At 40.9% G+C, this 24,143-nt stretch overlaps 1 protein-coding gene across 1 annotated transcript; it reads right to left on the bottom strand.

Moving 5' to 3' along the window:
• Positions 1 to 405: 405 nt before the first annotated feature.
• On the bottom strand, positions 406 to 24,143 carry atp5mf (ATP synthase membrane subunit f). The gene is made up of 4 exons (XM_072559357.1): positions 24,050 to 24,143; positions 10,257 to 10,364; positions 9,987 to 10,103; positions 406 to 634 (listed from the first exon to the last, which is right to left on the bottom strand). Exons 1-4 carry the CDS (start codon positions 24,063 to 24,065, stop codon positions 606 to 608), a joined length of 270 nt encoding a protein of 89 aa, XP_072415458.1. The 5' UTR covers positions 24,066 to 24,143; the 3' UTR covers positions 406 to 605.

Genomic DNA, 24,143 nt, shown 5'->3' with positions numbered 1-24,143 from the left:
ATCCTCAAAGGGTGCAATTCAACAAGCTGTTATAATAAGACACCAAGTGTAGCAGTTATCTGAATATGAATTTGTATAGGAGACATAGATTCCGAGCTCAACAGTTGAAAATATGTTCTTCGGTGTGGAAAATGTCAGGGTCAAACAAACCAAGTGTTGCTCAAGGCTGTGCCTCAGGTGCAGCCAAAGGCAAAGTCAAAAGAAGGAAAAGCAGACTCCCATTTTCATGGTTGCTTTCACAGACTGTAATTTTAGGGCAGTAGAGATCTGGTGTTTGATCTATCCTCACATTACCTCAACTGCTACTTTGAAACTGAAAAAAAATTCAATGTGTTTTCCATCCCTTTGTTAATTACACATTTAAAGAAGCCAAATTCAGCAATATATCACATTTAATTACAGAAACAATGAACAGGTTTTTCAAATTTGTCCTTTCACAAAAATCAGGACAGAGTAATATAACAAAAGGGTAAGCAATGAGTTTTACTTATAACCAACTGGTGTAAAAAATGCATGAACAAAGTAACCATTCAATAACAACAGGTCCAGCAGAGACGTTTGTCAACTTCTATCATTACTTCAAGCTGTAACGTTATTGCAGTCATTTAGTGGTACTTTCTCCAGCGATCCTGCTCTACAATACAATGGAATATATATTAGGCATCTGTCCTCAAATTTCTACTAAAATAGGAGATTGCAACCATGTTTATCAGTCTGTCTCTCTGGAACACCAAACGCAGCTACATTATCTGCACATCAGCGTACTGAAGCAGTTAATTGTGTTTGGAATTTTGAAATGACACTGTGCTTGCCTCTGTGCTATACTGCATCCTGTCAGGATTACATTTTAGAGGCTGGAACTAATCTCGCATTTAAAATCAAGCCTCTGAAATATTAATCAGCTTCAGAAAGATCCACTGAGGATTTTTTTTGTTGGTAACAAATTGGATGTGCTTCCGTTAAATTGATTGCAATTGCAAACTTAAACTCCACTAACCCATACGATCATCCCACCTTTATTCCCCCCCCCCGAGTTATAACAAGAAAAGTATATTCCCAACTGAATGAAATGAATCGCAAGAATGAGGCAAAAAGTAAATCAAAATTTGGAATAAAATTCAAGATGAGTAAATTGGTGTAATTGTATTAACAAGGTCTCTCGCCAGTAATGGAAGATTTGTTTTGATGCACTAGTGTGAATCAATCACATTCCATTTCATTTACACATAAGCAGCACTGTATATCGGCATTCATCCAAACATGAGCCTTTCCCTTGGGGAAAATGCCAGCAATTAAAACTCACATAAAGTCACATCCGTGATTTTATAAGTGTTAAAATATGCAATCTCTGCATGAGTTAATATGATACACTGTATGAAACTTGTTTGAATTAATGTGCAAAATTCATCAGAGGAGATTAATGAGGATATTTGCATTTGATACACAGAAGATACCAATTTACCCAGTTCTGCCTGTGACAGCCAGAGGACACTTGAAATAGCTGGTCAGGATTTTGAATGTGTATTTTAGTGAACAAACAGTTGAAGTGCAACAGGAAAACATCTCCTTTTTATTTCAAAATCATTCAACACCTCTGCTTCCATCTCGCTCAAAGGGAGTGAGTTCTGGGTCATGACTACTTGAGAGACAAAGCAACAAGAACATACTGATGGGATTCGATGAGTCATGGAATCATTACAGTGCAGAGACAGGCCATTCAACCCATTTACATCCACTGTCTGCTCTCTCAAAAGCAATCCAATCAGCCCCATTCTCCCACTCCTTGTAACACAAAGTTTTATTTCACTTCAGAGCCCATCTAATTCCATATCAAAATTATTCATCTGCTTCCATTGTCTTCATAGGTAGAGAATTTCAGATCATTCCCACTTGGTATGTTAAAAAATGCCCCACATCTCTTGTCAAAATCTTTAAAATCTGTGTGGAGTTGGAGGAGGCACAGAAGCTGAGCCACATTATCTGTTTGTGTGCACCATGTTCTGTGAAATTCTATGCAGTTTGTAAAAAGCACTTGCCAGCAGCCCATAACCTTTAAGGATTTCACTGCAAAAATTTTATAAATCTTACATGTGCAAGAATGTATGGGCTTGGAATCTAGTTAGGGTTTCAAAAGTTGGGTGCAACCTACTGAATTCCACAATTAACTGCAGTACAGAGGGCTGTATGCAAGCAAATCCCTCAGGAAAGTTGGATTGTTAATTTTAACATATTACTCACTTGATTACTGCAATACTAACAAGGCTTCTGGAATTTAATGATGTACATGTTTCCTGGGTTCCTGCTTCCACAGCAACAACTGAGGAACTGTATACACCACAGAAAAATACCAGCAAGTATCAAGATTTTGCAGCTCTTTTGCTGCCTGTTTGTGCAAAAGGCTTTGCACAGCTGAGAAGCTGCTTGGGCAAAGTTGGAGATTTCTTTGTGTAAGCTCCAATTTGGAGCTGCAATCTATCAGATCAACTAGGATCCTGCTTAAAATTTGGTTACTTTGGATCTTTGATGAGGACTAGGATGACAAGCAGCACCAGCAGGAATAGTGTTATGATATGCAGGGGTAGTGTATTGTAAATCAAGTACCATTGGGTGGGGGGCACGCATGGTGGCTCAGTGGCTCAATGGTTAGCACTGCTGCCTCACAGCGCCAGAGACCCACGTTTGATTCCAGCCTTGGGCGACTGTCTGTGTGGAGTTAACACATTCTCCTTGTATCTATGTGGGTTTCCTCCAGGTGCTTCGGTTTCCTCCACAATCCAAAGATGTGCCGGTCAGTCGAGTTGGCATGTCGGGAAGGGGAAGGGGAATGGGTTTGGGTGGGTTACTCTTCAGACGGTTGGTGTGGACCTGTTGGGCCGAAGAGCCTGTTTCCATACTGTAGGGAATCTAATCTAATGTACCACTATTCCTGCAGTCACATCAAATGTTAAGGTGTGCAAAGTACCCAATTTACCTGACTTTCCAAATGTGAATAAATCTTATCCCTAAGAGTTTTCTCCAACAATTTCCCTAATACTGACGTAAGGCTCACTGACCTACAATTTCCTGGATAGCGAAGAAAAGAGAAGGAAAGTTATTCTAGAATTGCATAAAAAACAGTTAGTCTACAGTGAGAGCACAATGTGTTGTAAGATGGTACTACACGACAGGAAGGATACATTGCCATTAGAGAGGGTACAAAGGAGATGACTTTTCCAGGAATGGAGAAGTTTAGATTTGAGGGAAAAGTGGATTGGCTGGATTGTTTTCGTTGAGTTTCAGGAGTTTGAGTGGAGATTCTGTTTAGGTACACAAAATTGTGAGGAGCTTAGGCAGAGTGAATAGGGAAGTCTAACCCTTAGTGGAGAAGCCAAATAACCAACGGTTTAGATTTGACATAAGTGGGAGAAGGATTAGAGGGGAGTTGAGAAATATTTTTCACCCAGAGAGTAAGTGGGTCCTGAAACTCGCTGTATGAAAAGGTAATTCAAAATTCAAAGAAAAACTTGGATATGCACTTGAAGTGCCATAACTCACAAGGTTTCCGACTGACAACTGGGAAGTGGGATTAAGCTGGAAAGCTCTTTTTCAGGCCAGACACTGATAGACTTCTTCCATGCTATGAATGTTAGATGTTTCTATCTTCTCAATTGAATGATTTTCCAGCCACCCGAGTGTATTGAAGGCAACGTAGAGGGGGCTTGTAAATAAAATGCTTGGCTTTTCCATCTCCTTTCTACCAATCTGTTCCTGGAGTCTCTCAAATGTTGTTGTTGGTAGGACAGGCATCGGGCAATCCACCACCTTGGACCATTCAAAGCATTAAATAGTCAACTAATGGCAACAGGAGGCCCTATTTCATATTTGTTGTTATTTTATGAATAGTTGGGGAAGGTAGAGTCAAAACGGGTAGCATGTCAGCTTTCACTGTGCAGGTTGCTGTCAGGCAGGATTCATGTTCTTTGCTGTTTGGGATTTCCCCATGAGATGCATCCTTCCCCACCAAGGTCATACCTATCCTTTACCCATTCTCCACCCTCTAAGATGTAACTCCTAAACCTACTTGCACCACTCCCAACTTCTGTGGGGTCTGTGAGATGGGCTCATCCAAAATCCTAAACTTACCTGAGGTCCAGGGTCCACAACATTTGAATTTCTCCTCAGGGACTAGGCGTAGTCCCAGCAGGGGCCATCGCTCAATCCTGGCACAACTGGGATCGCAGAACCAGATATTCAGATTATCCAGCAGCTATCTACATCTTAATACTAAATGATGTTGGGGGGGGGGGGAGAATGTCCCACTCTGCATCATTAATGCTGCTCCCATGGTAATATGACAGTGGAGCGGTGGGCTTCTGAGTCGGTGGGCTCATGTTCAATTTCTCCTTTGGAGTAGGGAATACATCTCTGCGTAAAAACCAAATGTTTTTATTCTCAGGCAGCTGCTATGTATTTTTCGTGCTGCAACAAATCTTCCTCTATAATCTCTCAAGACAGAGTTAAATGTTAGTTGAGTGGAGACACAGAAACCTCACCTAAAATGTGACTAATGACCCCTCTTACTCTGAAGAACCCAATCAATGATGCTCAGGAGAGAAACAACAAAGCTATATGGCAACTTGTTGTTGCATTCAGCAAGCCACTGGCGTGCTAAAGATATACTTCAGATTCTTGGACAGATCTAGAAAGGCCCTTCAGTACCTACCACCCAGGATCTTCAATGTTGAGGCATGCTGCACACTGCACAATATTTTGCAACTATGAAGTTGGATGTACAGGAAGAACAAGGGAAGAAGACTATTCCTACTACTTGGAAAACCTAAATGATGTGAGGTTCACTGGGGTTCCACCAGCCCAGCCATCTGACATCTACATGCAAAATGCATTCCATTCCAACAAACCACAAATCAGGCACCTCCTTCACAGATCCCTGTGGCTTTGGTTTATGAGTTTCTGGTTTTTTTTATCAAAAGATCACTTGCTAGGTAGCAATCAAAACTGGTGAAGATGGGAAAGTTGCAAGAGACAGAATATTTGAATGGTTTAAATTTAATACAGAAAACTTTCCAATTTAATACTATAAAATATACCAATGTGCATAATCTTGTGCAACTTCAAATTATTACTTTATATTTTCCAAGCACTTCCACGTGGTGCTATACCTGTGGCTACAGTGGTGATAATAGGCATATTGCTCAGATCCCTGTTAGTAAATGTAGATGCTCTTCATTAACATCTACACAAGCTTTTGGAGTCCTTAAGGATTCCTTCAGTGCTTTTGCAAAGACAAATCACCTTTCTGAGATACAAAGCGGTGTTTGAGTTATTAACTGGGAAGGCAAGGAAAAGGATAGGAAGAGGATGCTTTTGAGCTGAGTCCCCACTTCTGTGTGCACATTACTATTAATCTTATAATTCTGCGTTCACATTTCTCTGCTTTCAATAAGGTTAAGAACACTTTATTGCAGATTAGTGGGGTGATGAATGCCCAAGGCCAGAGTATCATGCATCCTTTGTCAGATGGCATTGATATTGTGCAATTGGTCATTGTTAAGTTTGATTCTGCAAACAGGTGGGAACTCTATGTATGTATGAAGACATAATTGTGAAGGCTTGTGATGTGACACCAATTTTATGGCAAGCCTACACAGTATAGCTGGAATGTTCATCTGTATAACACTCCAGCTCATTGATGAACTCAAAAGTACAACATATAACTTCAGCTGAGGAGCAGCTGGAGCATCCTTAAGCCTTTGACAGTCTTCTCTTCAATTGTCTCTCACTTCAATTTGCTTTAGCTCACTGATGATGTGTCAAAATCCAACCATGTGCTTTTCTAGCACTGTGAATATCCGAGCTGGTGCACTGTTTGCATGAGACCTGTAACTATGCACAGCGAGGGAGTGACTTCCTCTGAATAATTATTATTGTTTCCCTGCACCATCTCCTGCAGGACACAATTGCCTGCGGCAATTTAAATATATGAATTAGACTTGTCCAGGTCAGAACATTTTAAGTGATCATTATATTTCACTCGTGATTGGCATCATGTTAATGTATGCCCTGGAGGATCTATATTTAATTGTGTCACCATCTGCAACAATCATGTGCACCAAAGCTCCACTAATGAACAGTGCCTCCTCTTTTGCAACTGTCATTTGAGAAAGGAACAAGGATAGGCCACTTGGTGCCTTAAGCCTGCAGCACCACTCAATACATCATGGCTGACCTGATTTTAATCTCAACTCTATATTCCTGCATTTCCTGGTAGGAAAGGATTTAAAAGGTCCCTTTTAAATCTTTCCCTTCTCACCTTAAACCAATGCCCTCTAGTTTTGGACTCCCCTACCCTGGGAAATGACTGAGGCTATTCACCTTATCCATGCCTCTCATGATTTTATAAAACTCTATAAGGTCATCCTTCAGCCACCTACGCTCCAGAAAAAATAAGTCCGAACCTACCCAGCCTCTCCTTCTAATTCAAACCTTCCAATCTCGGTTACATCCTTGCAAATATTTTTTGCACACTTTCTAGTTTAATACTAATGTAGAGATTCCAATGTTGGACTGGAGAGGACAGAGTTAAAAATCAACACCAAGTTATAGTCCAACAAGTTTATTTGGAAGTAGCGCTGTTCTGAAAGCTTATAATTTCAAATAGACCTGTTGAACTATAACCTGGTGATTTTTAACTTTGTTTAATAATATTGTTTCTATAGTAGGGTCACCAGAATTGTACACAGTACTCCTAATGTGGCCTCCATACCCAGACAGGCATCACGACATTGAATGTGTATGCCCCAATTTACTAATTCTATCATCTGGCAAATTGTAAACCTACAGTATCCCCTTAAATACTGAAATTGAAATCAATTCATAAGGATAATCACCACACCCAATCTCTAACTGCTTCATTAATGATCTTCCTTTCATCACAAGGTCAGAAGTGGGGATGTTTGCTGATGATTGCACAATGTTCAGCACCATTCAGATCTCCTGAGGTACTCTAGCAGTTCATGTCCAAATGCAACAAGATACGCCCAATATCCAGGTTTGGGATGAATGGTGGCAAGTATGCTAGCACCATATAGATGCCAGGCAATAAGCAACAATCTAATCACCGTCCCTTGATATTCAATTGGTCAGGAGATGCAGGAATAATGTGAGTATACAAGTCCTGGGTTTGAAAGCCACTGACTAATGTGATGCATATACTTATGGCTTTCTTACCCATTTTTGGAACCCAACGTTCCCAACCTATCAGCAATTTAAAATTCACCACCCCATTCCCAGGTTTTTTTAAAAACTCATTCACAGGATTTGGGCATTGTGGGCTACGTCAGCTCTCAGCTCAGCTTGGGCATCCGTAAAAGGTTGTCCGCAATTCGAAATGGGCAACATCTGCTTGCCTAGTCAGGGTAAACACATTCCTGAATGTATAATTTAAAAAATAAACTCTTTACAGAGACCTTACTCATTTTGCTTGAATTTACAAAGACTGTTCTGAAAGAAAATGTGCGTTTGTGTAAAGAGGTAATTAGATAAGATTTCAAAAATTAACAGTGGGGAGAAAATATAATCCTCAAAATTCTGAGAATAAAGTATACTCTGACTGAATATCTGGGAAATAATTAATCTAAAATTAGCAGGTTTTCTCCTTAGAATATTGACTAAAACCCTGGATCTAAAGTAAGACTAAGATGATAATTAAGGAACTTTCTTTAGTAAAAGATTTCGGTGGACTGTATGCAATGTTACACAATGTCATTATACCATAGTTTCATGACACCAAGATCTGGCATGAGAAGAAAGTTGCCTCTGTTGACCAAATGGCAATGAGTAACTGAAGGACACTTGATGAATGAGGAAACTGATTCTGGTTTTTGGAGGTCAGTCATCTCAGCTCAAGGACATATCTACGGAAGTTCGTCAGAATAGTGTTCTAGGTCCAACAATCTCTAACTGCTTCATTAATGACCTTCCTTTCATCACAAGGTCAGAAGTGGGGATGTTTGCTGATGATTGCACAATGTTCAGCACCATTCACATCTCCTGAGATACTCTAGCAGTTCACGTCCAATTGCAACAAGATACGCACAATATCCAGGTTTGGGATGAATGGTGGCAAGTATGCTAGCACCATATAGATGCCAGGCAATAGGCAACAACCTAATCACCGTCCCTTAATATTCAATAGTGTCACCATCACTGAATCCCCCACTATCAACATTCTTGGGTTGCCTCTGACCAGAAACTGAACTGGACTCCCTGTACATATACAATGGTTCCAAGATTAGGTCAAGGCTTGCAGTAAATAATTTACCTCCTGTCGCCCAACTACAAGGCACAAAGCAGGAGCGTAAAGAAATACTGCCCACTTTCCTAGATGAGAGCAACTCCAACAACACTTACAGTCATAGAGTCATAGAGATGTACAGCATGGAAACAGACTCTTCAGTTCAATCCGTGCATGCTGACCAGATATCCCAACCCAATCTAGTCCCAACTGCCAGCACCCGGCCCATATCCCTCCAAACCCTTCCTATTCATATACCCATCCAAATGTCTTTTAAATGTTGCAATTGTACCAGCCTCCACCACTTCCTCTGACAGCTCATTCCATACACGTACCACCCTCTGTGTGAAAAAGTTGCCCCTTAGATCTCTTTTATATCTTTCCCCCTTCACCCTAAACCCGTGCCCTCTAGTTCTAGATTCCCTGACCCCAGGGAAAAGACTTTGTCTATGTATCCTATCCATGGCCCTCATCATTTTGTAAACCTCTATAAGGTCACCCCTCAGCCTCCGACGCTCCAGGGAGAAAAGCCCCAGCCTGTTCAGTCTCTCCCTATAGCTCAAATCCTCCAACCCTGGCCAACATACTTGTAAATCTTTTCCGAACCCTTTCAAGTTTCACAACATCTTTCTGATAGGAAGGAGACCAGAATTGCACGCAACATTCCAACAGTGGCCTAACCAATGTCCTGTACAGCCACAACATGACCTCCCAACTCCTGTACTCAATACTCTGACCAATAAGAGAAAGCATACCAAAAGCCTTCTTCACTATCCTATCTACCTGCGACTCCACTTTCAAGGACTATGAACCTGCGCTCCAAGATCTCCTTAGGACCTTACCATTAAGTGTATAAGTCCTGCTAAGATTTGCTTTCCCAAAATGTAGCACCTTGCACTTATCTGAATTAAATTCCATCTGCCACTTCTCAGCCCATTGGCTCATCTGGTCAAGATCCTGTTGTAATCTGAGGTAACCTTCTTCACTGTCAACTACACCTCTGCAAACTTACTCACCGTACCTCTTATGCTCGCATCCAAATCATTTATGTAAATGACAAAAAGTAGAGGACCCAGCACCGATTCTTGTGGCACTCTACTGGTCACAGGCCTCCAGTCTGAAAAACAACCCTCCACCACCACCCTCTGTCTTCTACCTTTGAGCCAGTTCTGTATTCCGTGAGATCTAACCTTGCTAACCAGTCTCCCATCAGAACAATACAGACAGCTTGATTGGTACCATATCCACAAAACTTTGGTCATTCCACCACTGATGCTCAGTAGCAGCAGTGTGTACTATTTACTAGATGCATTACAAAGATTCACCAAAGATCATTAGAGAGCACAACTATTTCATCTGGAAGGACATGGAACACCCCCAGCTACAAGTTCCCCTCCAAGCCAATCAGTGCCTTGGAAACATATCACAGTTCCTTAAATGTTGCTGAGTCAACATCCTGAAATTCCCTCCCTAATGGCATTGTGGGCATATCTACAGCATATGGACTGCAATGGTTCCAGAAGGCAGCTCACCCCCACCTTCTCAAGGGCAACAAGAGGTGGGCAATGCTGGTCAGTCAGTGACGAGATGTCCCATGAAGGAACTTTAAAAATTTGCAGGTCCATTATTTTAGTGAATTACAAGTAAATGAAAAACATCTCAAGCCCGAAGGAGTCTGTGCACATTTACTTACTAATGTGGCTGAATCCCCAAATGTAGCTGATCACAACATAACCCATCAGGAACATTGAAATGCCACCAAGGCCGCCCTTTTTCACATCGATGTAATGTTTGTAGTAAGAATCATGGCCTGTATGATGGAGTACAGCAGAAATGAGTAAAACTTCTGCTACAGTAAAAGAAATCTTACTCAAATTCTAACCCATGCAGTAGCTGACTAGTGTACATTCAACGTGACATTGAGATCTAATGTGTAGAATTAGATTTCTTAAATCACACTTACATCTGCAGATAGCATGAAAGATAGACATCGGGGATAATAGTCTCTGTACAGTCCAGGAAGGAACCTCTTTTACTTTCAGATCCAGCAGATTCTTCTCGATAAGTGGCACTACAAGACAATCACAAGTTACTTAACAAGTATGCTTGGTGCCGAACTACAAAGTGGAACAATGAAGGAAGAAGCACATACAGGTAGTTCTTCTATAATGTGATGGCTGTGTTCTTGTGCAACCCCCCCCCACTATAGAAAAATCGTTCTTTAGAAACAGCGCTTACAGTGTTGTTGATGTAATCGCATTACAGCAACACACATTTTAAAAGATCGCACTTCAGAAGCAATATCCCCAATTTGTCAACTGTGTTTGTAGCAAATTCGCATTAACAAAATGCAAGTTATAGCAGAACGACCTGTATTCAAATACATCACCTCTTAGAGATCTTGAGTGAAGCATTGTGATCTGCACAATGGGCGCATGTTTAAATCACAGACCTATACTGATTCCTATCATTTGAGGACCTAAATAACAATGGACCATTTCTGAATATTATAATTGTTTCTAATATACTTCAAGTTTAATTCTGTCTGACAACCTTAAAAGATCTGCCCAAACAGTGGCTAAGAACACTACTTGGTGTGGTACTGAGACCTACAGATTAGAGTTTGTGAGCTTGATTCCTCAGATTTTCTCAGTGTCTTTCTGCTGGGAAGGAAGGAAAACAAAGTCAAACCTTGTAATTGTATAACCATCCAATGATACTTGCTGGAGATTGAATGCACATTGATTGAATTTAAGACCTGGATTGTCTGGTTAACCTCTGCTGCCTGCCAGTTTACTGTCAGGTTTACAAATGAGTAAATGTCATTTTATATGGAGTGTCAGAATGTTACAGTTGTCTTTGGTACTATACCCTACATTAATTTGAAAAGACTGTCTTTTTTATTTTTCTGTATCTTTAATTGTGGGTTGAAATGGAAAGGACTGTTTAAAAAAATGCAAAGATTGTGGAAAGGATTGGTGCACTTTTAAAAAGCAGGTTGCCAACATTCATTGTTAACATTGTTGTTTGTTCAAGCAGTTCAGGTGTGGGGTCTTAGTTGCAAAGAAGCTGGAACCAGGAAATATGTACAAATGAAATTTGGCCAGCAACAAGTAGCGAACTGATCTGTGGAATTGTGGCAGTTGCCAATCACAAAAGCTTTTATCTTCCACTAAATACACGATTGGTTTCCAGGTAGCTGAACAGCTTATGGGCGTGAATGTTTGATCAGTAGCCATTGAACCTCTGAAACAGAAGGTGCAATCTTTTTGTCTGCACCTAAAAAGTACTTCAAGTCTGGAGTAAACTAGTTTATTTCCCCATAACATTTGCTGTAGGCTGTAGTTTTTAACCAATAAATCAGAAACTTTATAACTGTGAAGTTGTAGCCATGTTCCTCTTACAAGCATGTGAAAATACCTCTGAAAGATTGATGAGCAGCAAGTCCTGACAAACCCAAAGGACAGGAATCACTGAACTGCCTTTCCAGTCTTTTCCTCTACCCATAACACTAATTTTATGCACTTGTCTGCATGAGTGTGTAGGATGGGTTTTATAAGGAGGTTAGAGTTTTAACTACTAGAGTTACATGTTGACCATTCACAATTGTTTATCTGCAGCTAGACTCTATTTAGCTGTCATAAATAGTAATTCTTGTTAAGAACAAAACATGGTCTATGCTTTCTGTCAATCTGGGTCAAAAAGACAGGTAATTTTGCCTATTTTAAACATCTTTAACTCATGACAACACTGGAAATAATGAGGCTTGATTTCTAGTGTGCTTCCCCAATCTAAAAAATTAGTATCTGCAGGAGAATGTTGAAACAGAGAAAGTAAAGATTTAATTGCTGCCAGAGTATTATCATATGAAAATAAATACCAATAATGTGTAAAGTCATGGCTTGAACAGTGCTCAAATACAATATTGATTACCTGTTAAAATAGTATTAGTTTTTTTTAAATAAAAAAAGTAAGGTTTGCCCATGAAAATGAAAGATATCAATCAAATGACTCTATGAGAGGAATCTTGTTTTTCATGAAAATGCAGGCATTCCTTTCCCTTTAACTAACAACTTGCATTTATAATGATGCTCTTTCAATGCTGGAAAGTATGTCAGAATACTTTACAATAAAGAGGATACAATATACAACAAGTACAGTAAAATGAAGCTGAAATTGAACAAAAAGAAATTTACAGAGGAGAACTTTAAGTTTATGACAGGGAGAATATTGGGATCTTGCAAGAGATTAAGTCGAAAATGCCGCAGAGAAGGAAACTCATGGATAAAACAGTAATGAGTGATAATAAATGAACTGAGTGAAGAGAGTCTGGTGCAGGAAGAAGCAGAAAGCACAGACAGCAACATCAAGGAAGAGAAAGTCAGTAAGTTGGATATGAAAATTAAAAAAGACACATATGAATTGTGACATCAGAACTCTTGAACATAAGTTCGATGAAGACATATACTGCTGTAATTATTGGATGAGTCGCAAGATTGTTGAGATGTAGCACAAGGAAACAAGGTTGAAAGATGTTGGAGAAGCCAAAATGATGAAGGCATTGAGAACAGTATTAGTGGAAGAAGAGACAGCAACCGTAGGGATCAATTTTAAGGTAACTGAAGTTGATAGATTCCAGGCTACAACTTCTCAGTCTTTAATGTCCCAAGTCTTAATACAATACTTAGGTCAGTGGACAAAGCAACAAGGTAGAAAACAGTTAATTCAGTAGACGTGAAAGCTAATGCACCAATTTGAGTTAATGAAGAATGTGGCCAGGGAGGAGCAAAGGGTTGAGAATGGAGCATAAGGAAAACAACTTAGATATAGGAAAAAAGCCATGTCTCAAAGCAAAATAATTCCATCATTTTAGATTATTCTGACATAATTGTTATCAATCTGTCACCATTGCAAATTAATGTAGGAATCTATTTGTTTGAGACATTCTCTACCATTCAAAACATGGCTCCCCCTTCAAATTACTATTCAGCATGTATGATGAAGGTTCATATTGATGACAATAGCATAAGGTTCAATTGTGATGCCACCTATGAACAAATAGCTACAGATATTGATTAGGCCAACAAATGAAGAGTTGCAGTTATGTACAATTTTACAGGTCTACTGGTGTCAAAAAATGGTGGATGTATGAATGAAGTTAAAAAACTGCTGGTTTCTGCAGGCAGCCACACTCCACAACTTCGAAAATTTGAGGTTCGTTGAAAAGAAAAAATGCACCCAGCGGGTGAGTTTTCTTGAAAGAACCAAAGGAGTCATTTGTATACCTCTCTATGCCATCTGGCAACATAGAATGGAGTAACAAAGGTAGTATTTAATATCAAGACAAAAGTGATTCATGGTATTGGGTTGACGTAAAAGATGAGAAATAAAAGTCAATGGATTGGGAGTCTACATCCCATGTACAATTATTGTACCATGTTGCTGAGAATTATTTACTACTTCTGTTTGTGTGGCAATAAACAGTGCTACATAATTATTGGATTTTTCCTTTGTGAACTGACAGCAACATTTATAGCATAAAATATTGGCCACTGTAATGAAGCGGAGTATGTTTGATTCCCATTGATGGCAGACTATAACATCACATATAATGACACATGGCACCATTTTCCAGAGGCACTTTTTTTAGCATTCTTTGGCTTTTTTGCACAGACAGAGAATTTGAAGAGTCTAATGGTTATTCAATGATGGAGAGTGCAATATTTATAAAAACACTACAGATGATCTGGGAGCATCGATTGATTGTAGCCTCAATATTAGTCCTTTTTCTGGCTATTAAAATGTGAGAAATATTTATTTATCTAGAACTCAGAATTATCTCTGAGTTTGCTACACATAGAATTAAATTGAAGGCACCGATTCTTGTTCTGTGGGCAAGTATAGTTTCCATTTTATGTGCAGCATGATCCCCCAATAGCAATGAAATGAATGACCAAGCCACCTGTTTCTGGCATTGCTCCACTCAGTACTGCACTGATGTATCAAGTCTATTTATCATAATCTTGGCTCAAGTGTTTCCACTTTATTGAAGAATTGCAATCTATTTTCCACTGGCTTTTGAATGAGTATCTGATGATATACTACAAGTAATGATGTTAGCAAGAGAGATAAACGGCTAACACAATTTGCATAGGTTTATCAAGAAAATAAAATGTCAGTAATTACTGTTCTGGAGGTACTAAATTCCAGAAAATGGTAGAAATGCTTCAGTTGATGAGCTCTGCAATGTGCACAAATATTTATTTTATGCCAGATTAGGTAGAATCCACGATACACAGGCAAATTTGTATAACTGAAGCAAGATATTAACAGAAATTCTTGAAGCAGAGAGTCATAGAACATGGAAACAGACCTTTTTGTCCAACTAATCCATGGCCACCATGTTCCTAAACTAAACTAGTCCCACTCGCCTGTGTTTGGCCCATATCCCTCCAAACTTGTCTATTCATGTACTTGTCTTTTAAATGTTGTAACTGTACTTGCATCCATTTCTCTGGCAGTTCATTCCACGCTCGAACCATGCTGTGTGAAAAGGTTGCCCCTCATGTCTTTTTTAAAGCTTTCTCCTCTCACCTTAAAAATATACCCCTCATTTTGAATTCCCTCAACCTAGGGAAAAGAGCCTTGCTTTTCACCTTGACTATGCCCATCATGATTTTATAAACCTCTCTAATCTCCTACGCTCAGTGAAAAGCTTATCCTTATAATTGCAACCCTACATTCCCGGCAACATTCTGGTGAATCTTTTCTGAACCCTCACCATTTCAATGATATCGTTCCTGTAACAGTGCAACCAGAACTGCACACAGTACTCCTGAAGAGGCCTCATTAACATCATATACAACATCAACATGATATCCCACCTCCAATACTCAAAGATCAGAGCAATGAAGGCGAGTGTGCTAAACGTTTTCATAAATACTCTGCCTACCGGTGACACCAATTTCAAAGAAGTATGTACCTGAACTCCTAGGTCTCTCTGTTCTAGAAAACTACCCAGGGCCCTACCATTAATTGTGTAAGTCCTGCTCTTGGTTGTTTTACCAGAATACAATTCCTCCCATTTATCCAAGTGAAACTCCATCTGCCACTCCTCAGCCCATTGACCCAATTGATCATGATTCATTTTAAAGTTAAATTGCAGGGAGCGGCAGCTTGCAGCTCAGGGATACTCAATTTGGAAGAAGAGGTACTACAGAACACTTCACCTTGTCAAACTAATGATAGAACCCACTGCTGCTGATTCTTTCATGTTTGACTACCTCTGGAGCAACAGCAAGGCAGTTAGCCATGAGACATCAAATTCATACGTACTTTTTGACAGAATTAATTTGCATTTTGTCATCATTTTTTGTCTATATATTAGCTTCTCTTTGAAAGTACAATCAATGAATTAACATGAGCAAGAAGTGAAATTAACTCTCCAGCACATTTAAACTATGAGATTGTGGCTTCAACTGTACTTTTCAGAGTCTGTCACAGACTTTGGAAGCTGCAGGGTAGTTCCCTCCTGGGACTGCTTCTTGGCTTTTTGGCAAAGTGCTAGGGTAGTATTGTAAACGTTTGAGTGAAGAGTCTTGACTTTTCTCATTAGTTTGTAGCTTTGGTCTAATATCAATAGGGGCCAAGGAGTCAAACATGTTAAAATGGTGAGCACTGAATGAGGGAGTATAGGGCACTGTCAGAATGTTGATGAAGAAAGTGGAAAAAGATATGCCTGCTAACCTCATCTTCTATGTGCAGAGGGATCAGTTTGAGTGATATGATTTCCAAGCAGTGGACTACCTTGCCTATGGTGCATAACTTGAAATGATATTTTAAAAACGTGAATGGATCCCCAAAGTTTCTGCAAGCTTACCTTCCCAGTGTAAAGGAACTGCACCATGACAACACATTCCTGTCACTGAAACTATACAGCAAACATACTGATAGGATTGGAAGGTGCATCTACATCAATGGTCTGATAGATCAAGATGGCATTGAAAATGAATGCCAAAGAAGCCATCCCATACCTCTCTCCAATTTTGCCAATGAAAGAATCAAGGTTACTTGTTGCAGATCATGTGTCGTAGGGGCAACCACAGTACTGTTAACACCGAAGTTAGACCATAAAACATAGGAAAATTAGGCAATTTGGTCCATCAAGTCTGTTCTACCATTCACTGAGATCATGACTAATTTGAGAATCCTCATCTCCACTTCCTTGTCTTTCCCCATGAGCATTGATTCTCTTCTAGAGTACAAACCTATCTATCTCTGCATTGAATATAGAACAGAGAACAATACAGGTCAGAACAGGTCCATCAGCCCTCGATGTTGCGTTGACCTGTGAACTATTCTCAGCTTGTCCCCCTACACTATCCCATCATCATCCATGTGCTTATAGATTTAACAACTCAGCCTCAACAGCCCTCTGCAATAAAGAATTCCACAGATTCACTATCCTCTGAAAGAAAAATGTTCTTGCTGATTTTGGCATTAAATAGGCAACCCCTTACTATGATTTTATACCCTTTGGTGCTAGGCTGTCCCACAAGGGAAAAGAACTTCTCAGTTATTTATCCTGTCAAGCCCCTTCAGAATCATATAGGTTTCAATAAGGTTTCCTGTCATTCTTCTGAACTCCGTTGAGTACGAGCCCAAATTACTCAACTGCTCCATCTCCGGCTGCCTCTCATGACAGTATATCTTTACTTTGATAAGTGGAACCAAAATTGTTCACATTATTCCAGGTGCGGTCTGGCTGGTGCCTTGTATAATTTTAACAAGACCTTTCTATTTTTATCCGCAATTTGCTTTGAACTAAAGGCCAACAATCCTTGGATGCTAGCTTTATTTGATTCTTACATGAGGACATCAATACCATGGGCTCACCTTAAAAGGTGGCCTTACGGCACCTCATTTGATGCTGTTTGAAAATCCCAATATATGACAATTACTGGTTCCCCTTCATCTAGCCTGGTTGTGACAGTCTCAAATAATTCTAAGAAATTTATCAGGCATGATTTCTCCTGCATGAAGCCATGTTGACTCTACCTGTTATATTATGTGTTTCTAAATGCACTGCTGTTACATCCTTGACAATAGACTCTAACATTGTTCCAATGACAAATATTCCAAAAGTTTGACTTAAATCAGAATGGTGTAAGGTCTGGAAGGGACCTTGCAGGTAATACTGTGCAGGAACATACCCAAAGGCCAGAACCAACCTATATGACATTTCAGATGGATCTTTGAACCAACCTTTGTAAACAAAAATTCAAAGTTCGAAAGATAATAATGTGAATAAAGAAAACTATACAATGGTCTTTGATCCTAGGATACCTCCCCAAGCTTAACTGATGTTCTTTCAGGTGGTCAGGATAATGGTCATCAATTTGGTCAAGAGGCAATGATCATTGTTAGTGATATTTGAGAGAAAAAATATCAGAAATGACATCACCCACCTTAAGAAAGCAAGACCTATAAGTAGAGAGGCGGGACATACCACCAACACTTCACTGGAGACTCTCACTGATGATGTTCCCTCGTATGGTGACTGAAGACTGTCACTGATAATGTTACCTAGTACGGTGATAAAACATCTGAAAACAAACCTTCCAGCTCAGTGAGCTAACATGCATGTTAACGGTCATTGTTCTTTACGGCTGGATATTCTGTTGCTAGAAGACACTTCGCCAACACTGAAGGAAGCAGTACTTAGTGGTCTTGTTGCAAAATTACTAGATGAAAGCACTTTACTCTGACCACTCAGGTTTCATTTCCTGGCTTGAGTAAATGAGTGACTGATCTACCTCTAGCAACTCCTATTGCTGCTGATGATGACCAGGCCATGTTGTTCTATGCAGTAACTGCAACTGCATCATCAATGAGGTTGGATGATCCAGCAAAAATGACAGCAAACTGGACACCACAGAACTAGTAAAAGACACCAAACTGTGTGATGTCATTCGCACACTGCAGATCTCGTGCATCTTTGGTTGAAACCTCAGAAAACACGTAGGACATCTTTGGAACTCACACAACTGGAGGATTGTCAAAACCTTCTTTGAGCAATCGTTCCTCTCAATTCCTTGTGATAACCTGGTTATCAGAATACAAAATGCTCTCGGTATTTCTATACATGGTACGTGTTTGACCCATTCTCCCTGCAGCACTAAGGCAATCACACAAGCCAGACTTCGTTTTATCTGGAGACTGAAAATGGACCATATTTGCAGGGGTACAATGCTCAAACCTTTAGATGATAAAGGACGGAAAATACACCCGATCACTACCTTTGCATGTGGCTGCATCAAGTTCTCCATAGTTCCTCAGTACACAAACACTACTTGCCAGTATGTGCAGTAGTTCTAATTGTTCCTGGTATTTCGAAGGATAGATCTGGCCAAGTTCCCAGGACTGCTCCATTCAGTTGGACACACCATACTACCTGCTCCTGATAGATAATTTTTTAAAATATAAAAACATGTTTGATCAGACAATTTGATGAGGCAGTGGTGTGCAGGTAATATCCTCAAAGCCCTGCGGAGAAAGGAGATATTGGATCCTGTTGGATGGTTCCTCAAAACATTTTATTGCCAGAACTGACAAGGAATAACCAAGATGTGGCTTGAAGTGTGGTGAATACACTCCTCTCCAATAGCTCCTTCGTGCACATTTCGTGGTTAGATGGTTGGGAAGAGTAAGACTTTTCATCTTTTGTGCACTTGCAAAGAATGTTTTGGAAAGGGGTTCAGGAGCTTTTGTTGAGGCTCATCTCAAACAGCTCTGTAAAATCAGATGCTATGCTCCAATCCAACCAGATATCCTAACTTAATCTAGTCCCATTTGCCAGCACTTGGCTCATATCCCTCCAAATCCTTCTTATTCATATATCCATCTAGATGCCTTTTAAATGTTGTAATTGTACCAACTGCAACCACTTCCTCTGGCAGCTCATTCCATACAGGCACCACCCTCTAAGTGAAAAAATTGCCTCTTAGGTCCCTTTTAAATCTTTCCCCTCTCACCCTAAACCTATGTCCTCCATTTGGGACTCCCTGACCCCAGGGAAAAGACCTTGTCTATTCACCCTATCCAGGCCACTCATGATTTTATAAACCTCTATAAGGTCACCCCTCAGCCTCCAACATTACAGGGAAAACAGCCCCAGCCTATGCAGCATCTTCCTGTAGCTCAAATCCTCCAACCCTGGCAACATATTGGAAATCTTTTCTGAACCCTTTCGAGTTTTACAACATTCTTCCCATAGGAGGGATACCAGAGTTGCAATGTTCCAAAAGTGGCCTACCAATGTCCTGTACAGCCACAATATGACCTCCCAACTCCTATACTCAATGCTCTGACCAATAAAGAAAAGCATACCAAACGCCTTTTTCACTATTCTATCTACCTGCCACTCCATTTTCAAGAAACTATGAACCTGCACTCCAAGGTCTCTTTGTTCAGCAACACACCCTAGGACCTTATCACTAACTGTATAAGTTCAGCTCTGATTTCCCTTTCCAAAACACAGCATCTCACACTTATCTAAACTAAACTCCATCTGTTACTGCTCAGGCCCATCTGATCAAGATCCCATTATATTCTGACGTAACCTTGGTCGCTTGTCCACAGGCAGTGTAGACTGGCATATTCCAGGCTCCAGGAATAAATGTTGAGAGATGCACTGGAAGTCTGATGCAGTCAACATAAAGTAACAATGGGGAGAAGGCCACAGTCAGAGTCTAAGTCACATTGGACCTAAGTCACACTAAGGACCTGGAACCAGTGTAAAACCATTCACGCTTATACCAATCAAAATATATTCATAATTAAGAACAAGCAATTGGGAGAACCTATATTTTGCCAACTAGAAGTAACTGGGTGAGAACAATTCTGGTTACTTTATAGAGTCATAGAGTTGTACAGCTTGGAAACAGTTCTTTCGATCCAACTCATCTATGTTGACCCGATATTCTAAACTGATCTAGTCCCATTGGCCAACATTTGGTCCATATCCCTCTAAGCCCTTTCTATTCATGGACCCATCCAGATTCCTTTAAAATGTTGGAATTGTACTAGCCTCATGTCATTAGGATATTGTACAGGCACCCCATTTTACTTAGGGAAAGGCACAGTTAACTTAAGAGGGGGGTGTAAATATGATTGAATAAATTAATTTTTGGGACAAGAGGGTTCTCTGGTGGAAGCACAATGAGAAGAATGTGCATTCAGAAGAACAAAATGTACATAGATTCATAGAGATGTACAGCATGGAAACAGACCCTTCGGTTCAACCCGTCCATACCGAACAGTTATCCCAACCCAATCTAGTCCCACCTGCCAGCACCCGGTCCATGTCCCTCCAAACCATTCCTATTCATATACCCAGGACAAAGTGAGGACTGCAGATACTGGAGATCAGAGCTGAAAAATGTGTTGCTGGAAAAGCGCAGCAGTCAGGCAGCATCCAAGGAGCAGGAGAATCGATGTTTCGGGCATAAGCCCTTCTTCAGGAATGAGGAAGGTGTGCCAAGCAGGCTAAGATAAAAGGTAGGGAGGAGGGACTTGGGGGGAAGGGAAATGAGGAAGCTGGAGAAATCTGCATTCTTTTTAAGGAATGAGGAAGAGCGCCTCATCTTCCGCCTAGGAACCCTCCAACCACAAGGGATGAATGCAGATTTCTTCAGCTTTCTCATTTCCCCTCCCCCCATCTTATCTCAGTCCTAACCCTTGGACTCAGCACCGCCTTCTTGACCTGCAATCTTCTTCCCGACCTCTCCGCCCCCACCCCCTCTCCGGCCTATCACCCTCACCTTAACCTCCTTCCACCTATCGCATTCCCAATGCCAATCCCTAAGTCCCTCCTCCCTACCTTTTATCTTAGCCTGCTTGGCACACCTTCCTCATTCCTGAAGAAGGGCTTACACCCGAAATGTTATTCTCCTGCTCCTTGGATATTCATACACCCATCCAAATGCCACTTAAATGTTGCAATTATACCAGCCTCCACCACTTCCTCTGGCAACTCATTCCATACATGTAACAATCTCTGTGTGAAAAAGTTGCCTTGTAGGACTCTTTTATATCTTTCCCCTCTCACCCTAAACCTATGCCTAGTTCTGGACTCCCCGACCCCAGGGAAAGGACTTTGCCTATTTACGCTATCCATGCCCCTCATTATTTTGTAAACCTCTATAAGGTCACCCCTCAGCCTCCAACGATCCAAGGAAAAAAGCCCCAGCCTGTTCAGCCTCTCCCTATAGCTCAAGTCCTCTAACCCTGGCAACATCCTTGTAAATCTTTTCTGAACCCTTTCAAGTTTCACAACATCTTTTCGATAGGAAGGAGACCAGAATTGCATGCAATATTCCAACAGTGGCCTAACCAATGTCCTGTACAACCGCAACATGACCTCCCATCCCCTGTACTCGATACTCTGACCAATAAAGGAAAGCATACCAAACGCCTTCATCACTACCCTTTCTACCTGCGACTCCACTTTTAAGGAGCTATGAACCTGCACTCCAAGGTCTCTTTGTTCAGCAACACTCCCTAGGACCTTTCCATTAAGTGTATAAGTCCTGCGAAGATTTGGTTTCCCAAAATGCAGCACCTCGCATTTATCTGAATTAAACTCCATCTGCCACTTCTCAGCCCACTGGCCCATCTGGTCAAGATACTGTTGTAATCTGAGGTAATCCTCTTCGCTGTCCACAACACCTCCAATTTTGGTGTCATCTGCAAACTTACTAATTGTACCTCTTCTGCTCGCATCCAAATCATTTATGTAAACGACAAAAAGTAGAGGACTCAGCACTGATCCTTGTGGCACTCCACTGGTCACAGGCCTCCAGTCTGAAAAACAACCCTCCAACATCACCCTCTGTCTTCTACCTCTGAGTCAGTTCTGTATCCAAATGGCTAGTTCTCCCTGTATTCCATGAGATCTCACCTAGCTAATCAGTCTCCCATGGGAACCTTGTTGAACGCCTTACTGAAGTCCATATGGGTCACATCTCCCGCTCTTCCCTCATCAATCCTCTTTGTTACTTCCTCAAAAAACTCAATCAAGTTTGGTGAGACATGATTTCCCATGCGCAAAGCCATGTTGACTATCCCTAATGAGTCCTTGCCTTTCCAAATACATGTGCATCCTGTCCCTTAGGATTCCCTCCAATAACTTGCCCACCACTGACGTCAGGCTTACTGGTCTATAGTTCCCTGGCTTGTGCTTACCACCCTTCTCAAACAATGGCTCCATGTTAGCCAACCTCCTGTCTTCCGGCACCTCACCTGTGACTATCGATGATAAAAATATCTCAGCAAGCGGCCCAGCAATCACTTCTCTAGCTTTCCACAGAGTTCTAGGGTACACCTGATTAGGTCCTGGGGATGTATCCACCTTTACCTGTTTCAAGACTACCAGTATTTCCTCCTCCGTAATATGGACATTTTGCAAGATGTCACCATCTACTTCCCTACAGCCTATATCTTCCATATCCTTTTCCAAAATAAATACTGATGCAAAATACTCATTTAGTATCTCTCCCATTTTCTAGGGCTCCACACAAATGCTGCCTTGCTGATCCTTGAGGGGTCCTATTCTCTCCCTAGTTACCCTTTTGTCCTTTATGCATTTGTAAAAACTCTTTGGATTCTCCTTAATTCTATTTGCCAAAGCTATCTCATGTCCTATTTCTGCCCTCCTGATTTCCCTCTTAAGTATACTCCTACTTCCTTTATACTCTTCTAAGGATTCACTCGATTTATCCTGTCTATACCTTACATATACTTCCTTCTTTTTCTTAACCAAACCCTCAATTTCTTTAGTCAACGAGCACTCCCTATACCTACCAGCCTTTCCTCTCACCCTAACAGGAATATACTATCTCTGGATTCTCGTTATCTTATTTCTGAGGGGTTCCCATTTTCCAACCGTCCCTTTACCTGCGAACATCTGCCCCCAGTCAGCTTTCGAAAGTTCTTGCCTAATACCTTGATTCTGAAGATTTGAAAGGGTAGCTACTCAGAGGATACTTTCCTTAGATGGCGAGCCTAGAGCTGGTGGACATCATCAAGGTTATGGGGATACCATTCTGGACTGTGATGAGCTGAAATGTCTTCACTCAGAGTTAGAAATCTGTCAAATCCACCCCAAAACAGTTACAAACGCTCAGTCAATGAAGGCTAAGAATGGTGATCACTGAAAATCAGACAGGGAAGTGGCAGCATCTGCAGGTTCTTATTGTCTCCAAGTGGGAGTTACAGTTGAGGATCAGCCACAAACTAATTTAAATGGTGGAAGAGACTCAAGTGACTGCATGGCTAAACCCAGTTCCAGTTTCCCATATGAGATGTCAATGTACTCTGCACAGAAGTGTAGCGAGGCATTCTAGAGTGCCAGAAACTGCATTTAACAAGTGTGGTTTGTATTACGCTGTGAACAGCCATAGCTGAATTGTACATTGCTGTATCCTTATTGACTGATGAATAAAGCCTATTTCGAGGATAAAATGGGAGAGAGAATTAAAACCACATCTGAGTTGAGAGGATGTGACTGCCTGACCATTTGCTGCTGTTTTCAGCTCTGGACAAGGCTGGTTCCCATAGCAACCGCGGCCCAGAGCTGAAGGCTCTCCGATTCACTTCACTCAGAGACAGCGATTTCCTCCCCTCCGCAAACCCACTAAAAGACAGTGATTCCAATGCTGCAGGCAATTAACAACTCTCTCCATGTTTCACTCTAACCTGTTTCTTTCCCCATGGTCGTGCCACCAACGCGCCAGGCACCATGGGAGTGAGGTCAGGCCTTCCCGCCACTCTCCTGAAGCAGGAGTATGTC

The sequence above is a fragment of the Chiloscyllium punctatum genome, chromosome 40 (genome assembly GCF_047496795.1).
Source record: "Chiloscyllium punctatum isolate Juve2018m chromosome 40, sChiPun1.3, whole genome shotgun sequence".
NCBI lineage: Eukaryota > Metazoa > Chordata > Chondrichthyes > Orectolobiformes > Hemiscylliidae > Chiloscyllium > Chiloscyllium punctatum.
Note: the sequence above shows the minus strand (reverse complement) of the source record. Positions and strands in the feature narration are given on the sequence as shown.